General features: G+C 41.3%; 1 protein-coding gene across 1 annotated transcript in view; it reads left to right on the top strand.

Annotated features, from left to right (window-relative positions):
• KIAA1549L (KIAA1549 like) overlaps window positions 1–12,617 on the top strand; it is a 59,467-nt gene that overhangs the window by 28,695 nt on the left and 18,155 nt on the right. The window contains exons 10-13 of the mRNA XM_033927922.1: window positions 2,089–2,264; window positions 5,548–5,657; window positions 8,924–9,102; window positions 10,152–10,372. Of these exons, the coding sequence (XP_033783813.1) occupies window positions 2,089–2,264; window positions 5,548–5,657; window positions 8,924–9,102; window positions 10,152–10,372 (686 nt within the window). The remainder of the gene's footprint in view (window positions 1–2,088; window positions 2,265–5,547; window positions 5,658–8,923; window positions 9,103–10,151; window positions 10,373–12,617) is intronic.

Raw genomic sequence — 12,617 nt, 5'->3', positions numbered from 1 at the left:
AGAGCTCCATTATGGAGGCTATTTCATCACCAGAGGACCAGAGAGAAAAGCAGCAAGAAGATCTTCATTGCCTTAGGTTTTTCATGATAGCGAATGATTTCTGTATTGTTTTGTTGATTTGTGGTTGCATGGTGCAGCATCTGTTTATCGTCATTCCCAGAAGTTTTAGAGTGGGTTGAATGGGGTATGTGATTGAGTTTATTACTAGGGTGGTTATGGTTGGAGTTTTATTTTTTTCAAGAAGTATGAATTTTGTTTTGTCTAGGTTCAGTTTTAGTTTGTGGTCTTTCATCCATGTTGCCACTGTTTCTAGAGTTCTGTGTAGTGTGTCTGTCATGGTAAGCATTGGCTGATCAAAAGGAAGGAGAATGGTGATGTCGTCTGCATAGCTATAGGACAGGGATCTCAAAGTCCCTCCTTGAGGGCAATCCAGTCGGGTTTTCAAGATTTCCCCAATGAATATGCATTGAAAGCAGTGCATGCACATAGATCTCATGCATATTCATTGGAGAAATCCTGAAAACCTGACTGGATTGCGGCCCTCAAGGAGGGACTTTGAGACTCCTGCTATAGAAGGTTAAGCCTATTTTGTCTAGGCAGGTGCTGAGGGATGCAATGTAGTGATTGAAGCGTGTTGGAGATAATGGCGATCCTTGGGGTATGCCACAGGGGTTGGACCATGGTTCTGATTTTTCTTTGTTTGTCTTTACTCTGTAGGTCCTGGATTATAGGAATCCTTGAAACCATGTGTGTACTTTGCAAGTGATTCCTATTGTATCTAGTATTTGTAGCAGGATGTCATGGTCTACCAGGTCAAATGCTGCGGTGAGATCTAGTTGAATAATCAGCATTTTTTGGCCTGTGTCCAGAAGGGATCCTAGTAGTGTCTCAGTGCTAAAGTTGGTTCTGAATCCAGACCGTGTAGGTGGAGCAAATTGTGGTTTTCTAGATAGTTGGTGAGGAGTTTAGCTACGAGGCCTTCCATTAGCTTGACATATAGTGGAATTGAGGCTATGGGTCTATAGTTGGATGGTTGATCTGTTGCTTCTTTTGGGTCTTTTAAGATCGGGGTGACGATGATTAAAACATTTTCATCTTTGTTTTCCGCTCCTTTCCTGATAATTCCTAACATTCTATTTGCTTTCTTAGCAGCCAACACACATTGAGCCTGAAGGTTTCAATGTATCCTCAACAATGACACCTAGATCCTTTTGGGGGGCAGCGACTCCTAACATAGAACCCAGCATCTCGTAGCTATGGTTCGGGTTTCTCTTTCCCACATGCATCACTTTGCAGTTGCTCACATTAAATATCATCTGTTATTTTGTTGCCCAGTCTTACAAGGTCCTCTTGCAATTTTTCACAATCTTCTTGCGATTTAACAACTTTGAACAACTTTGAACAAATGTAATTATCTCACTAGTTATTTCCATCTCTAGATCATTGATAAATATGTTAAAAAGCAACGGTCCCAGCACAGACCCATGGGGAACCCCACTATTTACCTTTCTCCATTGAGAATATTGACCATTTAAACCCACTCTGTTTTCTGTCTTTCAATCAGTTCTCAATCCATGAAAGGACATTACCTCCTATCCCATGGCTTTTAATTTCCTCAGAAGTCTTTCATGAAGTACTTTGTCAAATGCCTTTTGAAAATTCAAATACACAATATCAACCGGTTCACCTTTATCCACATGTTCGTTCACCCCTTCAAAGAAATGCAGTAGATTGGTGAGGCAAGATATCCTTTGGCTATAACCATGTTGTCTTTCTCTCATTAATCAGACTCACTGATTTATAATTTCCTGGATCACCTCTGGAACCCTTTTTTTAAGTTCAAATCTGTTTATTGGAATTGTAAGTAAGTGAGCAATAGTAAAAATCGGTGTCATATTGGCCACCCTCCGGTCTTTTGGTGCTATACTAGATTTTAAAGAAATTAACTCTGCAAGTTCATTTTTCAATTCTATCAGTATTCTGTGATGTATACCATCTAGTTCAGGTGATTTGCTACTGTTCAATTTGTCAAATTTTCTCCTCCTATCTTTGCTTAATATTAACAACTGAATCACTCTCTCTTTCCAGCCAGTGCAAGGATTTGATTATGCAAAGCACCATTTAGGTGAACAAGGAGCTGACAATGAAGTGCTTCCCATTACACAAGAAACTGTAGTGCTACCGTTTCCTGTTTCCCAAGAAAGAGAAATGATTCAAGATGAAAGCACTGTGAAAACCATGAAATCCACTGGCACTGAAAAAAGGTAGATACTTGCCCTATTGAGTCATTTTGTAATGGCTAAGAATTGTCATCTGAAAACCTTTCCTTTCAGCTGAATTCACGGCTCTGCTGGTACTGCAGGAACACCCGCTTTTCAGAATGGCACAGAAATCTCTGGGTACTCTGCATATGAATCACTGCCCACCAGTTTCAAATACAATATGTAAAATTGCAGGAATAAGATTGTTTCTGATTTAAAAGTAAAAATCTATAGAATATGGGGATAATGTTACAATTGAACTGAACTGCATTTCATATGCTCAAGTGGAGACTTTTAAAATGCTGTGGGGTGCCCGCTATTGGAGCAGGTGCTGGGAGCACAGATGAGTTTATATTTTGGTTTGGTTTTGCTGGATACATAGGGGCTTCTTAAAGAAAATCTTTGGCAGTTCTACAGATAAATTTGGACATTTTTTTTAAATGTACAAAGGCCAAATTAGTCTGTCTGGAAATGGGTAAAGTTTGGGATAGGAACCTAAAAAAAAACCTGTATGTTAAATTTGTAGTTTAAAAAAAACAAAAAACATCAAAGTGCAGATGGGTAAATAATAAGTCCAACTTTTATCTTAAATATTTCAAGTTAAAAGTAGAATTCCAGATCCACAGAAAGAAAACTTGACTTTAAATATTTAAACCAGACATTTGAAGATAAACAGTGGGTGTGTCACTGAAGACTGACTTGGTGGAGGGAAATTTTAGAAATGAGTGCCCATTTTTAGGTAAAGTATCTCAAAGAAGCAAAGAATTCCCGGCAAAAAAATGAAGACTAAAAAGAAGTAGGGAGAGGACTAATAAAAAAATAATGAAATAAATAAGAAGGAACCTACGAGTCAAGAAATGACAAACCCAAAATTTGTTAAAATAAGGACTAGACAGATCTATATAAAAGCAGTTCCTGAAAGAGTGGAATAATAATAATAACTTTATTTTGTATACCGCCATACCCAGAGAGTTCTAGGCGGTTCACAGCAGTTAATAAGATTACACACGAAAATAACATTGGAATTTACAATTTTTTGGAATGTACATGTCGTTGAAGTTAACAGGAGTTTAACAATTTTTTTTTGGGAGAGTTCAGGTCAATGAAGTCGACATAAAATACCATCAGTAGGAATATACAAGGAGTATACAAGGAGTATGATACAAGGAATATACAGGGAATATAGTACATGGAATATACAAGAGTATACAAAATTTATTTTATTTTTTTTTTTTTTATATAGGGAAAAATCATACCAGTCAGGGAAGTTAATTGGTTTGGAGGGAACCTTGGGGGGGAAGGTGGAGGTTCAAGTGTATTGAAGAGAGTAGAAGTCGCGAGTGGGAGTGTTAGGGATTCTGTCCGTGGAATAAGTAGAGTTTTGAGTTTTTTTCTGAAGTCCAGGTAAGTGGAAGAAGAAAAACGTGTAGGTTCCTTTTTATTTCTTTTGGGGTGTGTGTGTTGTTGTTTTTTTTTAATTGATTCTGTTTACTCTGCCTAATTTTTTGATGCCAGGAATGTGCCTATTTGGAGTCTAATGCAGAGCGACAAGTTGAGGCTTTCTTTCTTTCACCAAATCTGAGTATAGAAGGTCAAACATGCACCTATATTTTAGGTGTGATCATTTTTCGCATAAGTCTTGCACGTTCCTGCCACCTTAATCTAGACAGCTATTTGCAAACTTATTCCCATAGGGGATGATTCTATGGCCCTATATATGGAGGCCCTGAGGGCATCTGATTGGTGCATATGCTATCAAGTAAACTGCCTGGGATTGAGCACCTGCGTTCCAGAGATATGCGTGTAAATTGCAGCTTTCTAAAAGTTATGTACTTGTAGAAGAATGCGTAGGCGTACAAAAAAAAAGAAGAAATAAATAATAGCACCATCTTTTAACGGCAATGATTTCTTCATGCTTCCTAGTTAGATGCACAGTATTCTGCCTGCATTCATTACTGTATTATCTTTCGTATAGCTGTGACCATAAGTAAGTCAATGAGAAAAAGAGAAAAAAGTTCAAAAAGTGGCAAATGGATATTTATCTTGCTAAACCCTTCCAATTCACTATTTTTGAAATCTATTTTTTAAACAGATAGCTGTGTTTTTGAGCAGTAGTTAGTCTATGTATGTATGTATTTATTTATTCAATTATTACCCCAAAAAATCGGGAAGGGAAGACACTAATTCTTAAAAGCAAAGCACTAATTCAAAATGTCTTCCAAACTCTTTGTGTCAAGTGGTCAGTTGAACACCTCAAGTAGCTATCAAATGGACCTCAAAATCCAACAGGATAATTGCTCAGGGAGCAGAATGGTCCACTAAAGAGTCAATTTCTAATCAAAGGTCCGCTCCGGAAACAAATCAGACAGAAAAAACTCCCCCACTAAAATACAAGGAAGAAAAAAATCTCTGGTCAATAAACCGGGCTAAATCCAGTAGTCTATATGAGCCACTCAATACACAAAGGTTATAAACAGGTTATCATAATCAAAGTTTATAGCAGGTGCTGCACCGAAGAATTCCAAACTCATTGTAAAGAGCAACAAGTACTTAGCTTATTATGCCGTTGTGCAATCCTCTGGTGTCGCCCCGACTGTAGATCAAACGATGATTGTAATCCAAAAGTTTTCTTCCAAATGCACCCACGCCTCAATATTTAAACACAACAAGAGTCCTTCCAAGACCTTGTTTCGCAGAAAGCTGCGTCAGGAGAAAAACCTCTCTTGTGTCCAAACTGCATAGCTACATGCGTTACAATCTCATGATTAAATTAAAATGTCATTTTTTTCTTTGCTATTTCTGGGCCACTTAGGATTGTAAACAAAGCTTGGTTTGGAAACATACTCCTTCCCCCCCCTCCGAGCTGCCGATTCTAATCCTATGGGTGGCTCGGCTTGATATGATTTGTAGCTTGACAAGGGAGCCAGGTTCAAATCCTACTGCTGCCGCTTTTGGTCTTGGGCAAGTCACATGACCCTCCATTGGCTTAGGTGCACAATTCAAGCTTTTGAGTCCTCCAGGGACAGAACAATACCCACTGTACCTGAATGCACCGTTTCAACAGCTTGCAGGTGGTATTTAAGAAAAAATAACTAATATGGTTTTAATTATCAACAAATAACAGATTTGATGGGTTTTTTTTGTTTTTTTTAAATTATCATAATTTGTTTTGCTCTTTATTTTATGTGTAATATGAAAAGCTAATACAACTTGCTTAAATGAAACAACCTTGATTTGAGGTCTGTATATCCTGTATAAATAAGAAATATCTTTTGATTATTTACAGTCAGTTGTCTTGTGAGAATGGTTCCCTGAACAGTAATGAAGAAGGAAAACCAAACCCGGGGAAAAACTCGCCACAGAAATCAAGAAAGGACGAAGCAAGAAAGAGCAATGGTGAGAGGAAGTGGCCTTATTGTTTCGTGGGCTGGCAAAGAGCTTTCCTTCTAATAATAATAATAACAGTTTATATACCGCAATACCGTGAAGTTCTATGTGGTTTACAAAAGATTAAGCAAGGTACAAATTGATTGAACTTAAAAGGGGAGAAAGAAAGAGAGTTGGTGGGACAGGAGATCTATTTTTGAGGATAGGGAGATTAATAAGATATGGTGATCAATATCGAGGGGGAAGGAGAAGAGGGTCAGTTGTCTAGATATTTTAGGAACAGGTGTGTTTTTGTAAGTTTCCTGAAAACCTCATAAATGGTGGGCGAAAGCAATTGTTCTAGGTCCCTACCCCAAAGCGCTGCTTGATGTGAGAGAAGGTGTTCGTGGTGTTTTTTCAGTTTGCAACCTCTAACTGGGGGGGAAACGAAGTTGGAGTGTGAGCTCCTCTTGTGTCTGTTGGCTGAGAAGGAGAAAAGGTTGGTTATGTATTTAGGGGCAAGTCCGTATAGTGCTTTGATGCAGAAGCAGGCGAACTTAAACTTTACGCGTGCCTCCATAGGTAGCCAATGCAACTGCCGGTAGTAGGGTGACACGTGATCAAACTTTTTTAGCCCAAAGATCAGTCTGACCGCTGCGTTTTGCATTACTTGTAAACGTCGCATATTTTTTTGGGAAGTTGCCAAATAGGCGATGTTACAGTAGTCAAGTAGACACAGTATGAGGGATTGGACCAGGGTTCTGAAAGCCGATGTATCGAAGCAGGCTCTAATGGATCTGAGCTTCCAGAGCACTTGCTTTGATCCCTGGGGCTGGGTAACAGTGGAGACAGTGTTCACAGTGCCAAGGAGCAGGCCAGAAGGAGGTTATTGCTCAAGAGCCACACTTAGTGGACAGATATAGGACCAAGGGAGCCTTAGCACATCTCGCCAAGCTGAGGACTAATATTTTAGTGAACAAACTGCAGACAGTAGTGCCTTCTGGGTAGTTGCGAAAGGAGGCTCATCACTCCAGAATCACAACCCTGGTTTCTGTAGAGCTGAAAGTATAAAGGAGTAGAAAGAAAATGCGCTAAATAGAAAAAATAAGTTATTTCACTCCCAGAGCATCTGGATGCTGTGGTGTTTGTAAACCTGCTTCTTCTATTCAAGACCAGACTACAGATTTCATAATTCATCCAAAGGTGGTAGAGTGTCAGAAAGATAGAACTGGCCTTAAGGGATTCAAGACAACGTTAGACAAGTTCCTGCTGAACCAGAACGTACGCAGGTAGAGCTAGTCTCAGTTAGGGTGCTGGTCTTTGACCAGACTGCTGGGCATGATGGACCATGGGTCTGACCCAGCAGCGGCAATTCTTATGTTCTTATGTTTATCTTGAACAGTTCTATATCAAATGTACGCGATAGGCCGGATTGGCTAAGGCTTTCTCTCCAGTGGGACATTTTTATATATCACAGGCTGTTCCAAGCATCTACACATTTCACTTTATTGCATAAATTGCTCAGATCTCATTCTGCTAGTTTTGTTTTAAATGCTTATCCTTAAGACTTTTCTGCATTTCCGGCCAAGAGCTCAGTTTTAAATCATTAGTGCAACAGAGTTTCAATCTATATCAGAAAAGGTGACCCTAGGGCTAGCTCTGAGTTTAATTTTTGCCTTAGACATTTTTTACATAGTTATGTACAGTGGAACCTTGGTTTACGAGTATAATTCGTTCCAGAAGCATGCTCGTAAACCGAATTGCTCGTATATCAAAGCAAATTTCCCCATAGGAAGTAAGGGAAACTGCTTTGATTGGTTCCACCTCCTCCCCCCCCCGAGGCTACTGGCGCTGCTCCATTCTCCCCCCCCCCTTGAGGAATCCGACACTGTTCCAAACCCCTACCCGTGATCCGGCTTCCCCTCCCCTGCGAACCGGCATCCTCCCCCCACTCGCATTGCCCCCTCCTCCACCGCGATCCTACTCCCCCCCCCCCCCCGAGTAGTCAATGACACTTCCTTTACCCGACTTGGCACCAGTGCCAGTGTCCGAAGATCCTCCCTCTTCTGGCACGGCCTGGGCTGGGCGATGCGTCGGAGATCCTCCTTCTTCTGGTCTGGGCTGGGCTGGGCTGGCTTTGAGCATTTGCGCATGCTCAAAGCCTTCTGGTCTCGCTCTCAATCTCGGAGAGACCAGAAGGCTTTGAGCATGCACAGAAGGAGGATCTACGATGGAGGGGAGGCAACGCGAGCAGGGGGGGGATGCTGGATTGGGGGGGGGCGCTCGTACAGCGAAGCAAGCTCGGTTTACGAGGCACCAAGTTTGTGAATGTTTTGCTCGTCTTGCAAAACACTCGCAAACTGGTGCACTCGTAAACCGAGATACCACTGAAGTTGGATTCAATGGCTTTTGGTTCTTTCAATCGAAGCCAACATTTCTCTTTTTGTCTAGTAAACTGAAGACCGATGGCATATTATTTATTTAGTTCAATTTATATCCCATCCTCCCAGAAAGCTCAGGACAGGTTACAGTGGAACATACATAGCATCAATAAACACGGGAGCCTATCTACAGCATAAAGGGATATACATAGATTCAGACATGGGACCTGTTCCACATATTGTGTACATGCCAAGTTTCAATAAACAGAGGGCAACATATCTTCAATACTTTGAACAGAGCAAATAGTGGGGCAGTCAGACAGCATACATCAGACAATCATGGGGAGTACATGCAGATTGAGGGCAACCAATCTACAGTACATTGGAGCAGTGCAAGCAGGTGGGGCAGACATACATTGGATGATCACAGGGAATGCATGCAGACTGAGACAGGTCACATATAAGTCTTTAATCCATATATAGAGTACTAGGATTGTAGTTGGGTCATTGGAAGAGGATACTGCTTTCCTGAAGTCCATTAAGCTGCCCAGAGACCTGATCTCCATTGGCAGCAAACTCCATAGTTTGGGAAGGAAGTGGGAGTAGGAACGCTTGTATGCTGCTTCCAGGGGGTATGCAGAGCCATTTCCCATTTTCTGAGTGTGAAGGGAGCGGCTAGGTGTGTTAAGATTGCAGTTTGGCTGATATGTATCTTGGTGTCTTGTGGTGGAAGTTTTTGTAGGCTCTTGAAGACAGTGCTTACTGATGGGTAGCCAGTGGGCTGAGCTTAGGGGCAGGCCAATTCTGCAATCTATATACCATTGACACGTCCAGTTTCTACTCTTCTATATTTTACTCAGCCTGTAGATTTACTGTTAAAGATGGTGAATCTGATTTCTAATTATTGTGCTCTAGGAATTATAAGTGATGAAGGGGAAGGAAGAATTTTGTTTGACGACAATGCCAAAATCACTACTGGTCCATATGACACATCTTCAGGACCTGTACAGCTGATTGCAATAAAACCTGTGACTCTGCCTCCAGTTAACCCAGCCCTCGACCAAAGTCAACAATCAGCTATAATTAATGGCGAAGTAAGGAATGTTGCTACTGTTTGGGTTTTTGCCAGGTACTAGTGACCTGGATTGGCCACCATGAGAACGGGCTACTGGGCTTGATGGATTATTGGCCTAACCCAGTAAGGCTATTACACTGTGGATAGATTTCAAGCGGGTGTGGTATGAGTATTGACTTGGGTGGTGATAGTCTATGTCAGGGTTATCTAGCCTCGGCCCTCGCCAGGCTGGGTTTTCAGGATTTCCCAAATGAATATGCATGAGTTCTATTTGCATACAATGGGGGCAGTGCATACAAATAGTTCTCATGCAAATTCATTGGGGAAATAACTGAAAACCTGACTGGATTGTGGCTCTCGTGGGCCAACGCTGGACAATCCTGATCTTCAGGTTTATTCCCCATTTTACAAAAGTAACACACACTTATGGGGAAAAATTCCCATGCCAGGATTTACAACTGCTCAGTGGTATGTACAGGTTTAAACAAAAGTGCTTAAGGAAGTGGTCCTACAAGGGTATTCCAAACTGAGTTTGCAGTGTCCGAAGATGGACCACAGGGAAGGCAGAAGCCACCTTCTGTCTATGCGTCCACAACCTTTGTACAGAAGATTGCTAACTAGGTCATTTTCCTTTGCCATTTGAAGTTCTAATCCATGAAGACAAAAGTAGTGCTTACTGAGACACTGGAGCTTTGTTGCAGGAACGTTACGTGAGCTTAAGTGAAGAGGCTTAACATACTTTCACCTTTTGTGTTTGTTGAGACTCCATGCCTGGCTGTCACCCCCTCAACCCAACAAGGGTTCTGCTAAAGAAGACAGGGCTAGTAGTAAACATGCTGAAGAGTAGGGACCAGGGCACAAACCTGGAAGGAGGTCCCAAAGCCCTGCAGTAAGCTGCATTTCCTTCTGATTTGGGCAGACAAGGAGCCCTCTGTAGCTTGAAGGACCAGAGTAACTGCCCTGTTTGCAGCACCCTCTAACACTAACTCTGAGTAAATAAAAAAAATTAAGTGGAGCATCACAGAAGTATTCGGGTTGAAAATGACTTTTCTTTCACTTTTTCACTAGGTTAACAAGGCTTTGAAACAGAAGTCAGATATTGAGCATTATCGTAATAAGCTACGTTTGAAAGCCAAGAGAAAGGGTTACTATGACTTTCCTCAGATTGATGGCAACAAGTCTCTGACAGAAAGAACCAGGCAAATGTATGAAAAAACCCAACGGGAAATTGACAACGTCTTGAATCCAGATACCAATGGGTCTTCTCACTTGGCTGAGTCTAGAAACAGGTAGACGCTTGCTATGCTCTCGATTTGTCACTCTGGTGCTTCTTGAATAACCTTTTTGATTTTAGCTGTAGTGCATTTGCAGAAGAAAAGTACAAATCCTTCAAGGAGCTCCTTTTAAAGGGATTTGGTATTCGTGTGTAAGAGGAGCTGCCCCATGAAAGAGAGAGAGCTATCCTTCAGAAATGCATTCATTAGCTGCTTGCTCTCCTTCACCTGCTCCATTCTGTATATTTTCTGCACACTTCTGTAGGAAATAAATCATCTTGATGTCAATATTCAGTACTGTTAGCTGGTTGGGAACGTATCAAGGTGTGCTTGTAGATAGCTTTTAATTAGATCTGAGGCTCCCAATACAATGCGAGATATTTCTGTATCTTTCTGCCTCATCTTCTTGGTCTCTGACTTGGTCCTGGTTTTTTTTCCACTCAATGCATTGACAGCCCTATCATCGATGCTTTTCATATGTTTTTTTCTCCTTTTCAGGTTTGCTTGAGTGCTGTGACTGACTGGCTTTCAATCCATAAATTAATTCTGGTAAATGTAACAAATATGAAAACACCCACTCTGTGCTTGAATCCGAACAGTCAAAACTTAATTTAGTTAGCAGTGCTCAGAATCACACAAGTGGTAAAAAGAAGATCACAACGGGGTCGTTGCACTTCACACTTTATATTGGTGAACACTCCAATTACTCAAAATATTGAATGGTGCAAAAAATTATTTCATGTGTACTCATCTTTAAGGGCTGATTCTTCCAGGTAGATGAGTACACATGAAATAATTTTTTGCACCATTCAATATTTTGAGTAATTGGAGTGTTCACCAATATAAAGTGTGAAGTGCAATGACTCCGTTGTGATCTTCTTTTTACCACTTGTGTGGTTCTGAGCACTGCTAACTAAATTAAGTTTTGACTGTTCGGATTCAAGCACAGAGTGGGTGTTTTCATATTTGTATTTATTTTGCGTATCACCCACGTGGTTATTTCTTATCCCAGAGTAATATTTTGGGGATCTGGTAAATGTAAAGCAATATGCTTCTTTAGGCATTCTTCTCTATTTGAACTTCTTTTCCTATTCTCGGTCCTCATGTCTAAGCCAGTGTATGTGGAGTTTGTTCTCGGTCTCTCAAATTTACTGCTAATGTGCCTAAGCAAGCTTTCTTCTTGAGGTCATAAGATGTTTCATGTCTAGGCAACTTATCCGGGTGCATCTGGCCTCCGCCAACCAAGTTGAAGAACGATCATGCCACCATGATTCTGATTGCTCCTCGGTGGCCGAGACAACCTTGGTACTCCCTTCTACTTCAACTCAGCAGCAGGGAGCCATTTCTTCTACCTGTTTTTCCATCTCTGCTTCATCCCAACCTGAAGTCTCTACACCTGACAGCTTGGTACCTCTCAACATAACTCCTCTTCAGTTTTCTCAACCTGTAAGAGACATTTTAGAGGCTTCTAGGAAGCCTACCACTGGACAATGCTATCACCAAAAATGGACAAGATTTTCTACGTGGTGTTTTTCTCACGATAAGGAGCCTCAACATTCCTCCTTATCTTCTGTTTTAGATTACCTTTTGCACTTATCCGCCTCTGGCCTCAAGTCTACATCGATCCGAGTCCATCTCAGTGCAATTGCTACTTTCCATCAGCCTATTGTAGGGAAACCCCTCTCTGCTCATCCGGTGGTTTCCAGGACTTTTCAATGTCAAACCTCCTCCAGTGGTTTGGGACCTCAATGTTGTTCTTGCTCAATTGATGAAGCCTCCATTTGAACCAATATCTACGGCTCATCTGAAGTATATCACTTGGAAAGTGGTGTTTCTCATTGCCCTCACTTCTGCTCGAAGAGTCAGTGAGCTGCAAGCTTTAGTTGCTGATCCACCTTTCACTGTGTTCCATCACGACAAGGTGGTCTTCCGCACTCATCCTAAATTCCTACCTAAAGTGGTTTCAGAATTTCATCTCAACCAATCCATTGTTCTTCCAGCATTCTTTCCAAAGCCTCATTCTCATCCTGGAGAATCAGCTCTTCATACTCTGGACTGTAAACGTGCTTTGGCCTTCTATTTGGAACGCACCAAACCACACAGAACTGCTCTTCAACTTTTTGTCTCCTTCGATCCAAACAAGTTGGAACATCCAATCTCTAAGTGTACCATCTTCAACTGGATGGCTGCTTGTATCTCATTCTGCTATGCCCAGGCTGGATTACACCTACAGAGTAGAGTCACAGCCCATAAAGTCAGA

The sequence above is a fragment of the Geotrypetes seraphini genome, chromosome 19 (assembly GCF_902459505.1).
Source record: "Geotrypetes seraphini chromosome 19, aGeoSer1.1, whole genome shotgun sequence".
In the NCBI taxonomy this organism is placed as follows: Eukaryota; Metazoa; Chordata; class Amphibia; order Gymnophiona; family Dermophiidae; genus Geotrypetes; species Geotrypetes seraphini.
The sequence above is the reverse complement of the archived record's forward strand: the minus strand, read 5'-3'. Positions and strand labels throughout refer to the sequence as shown.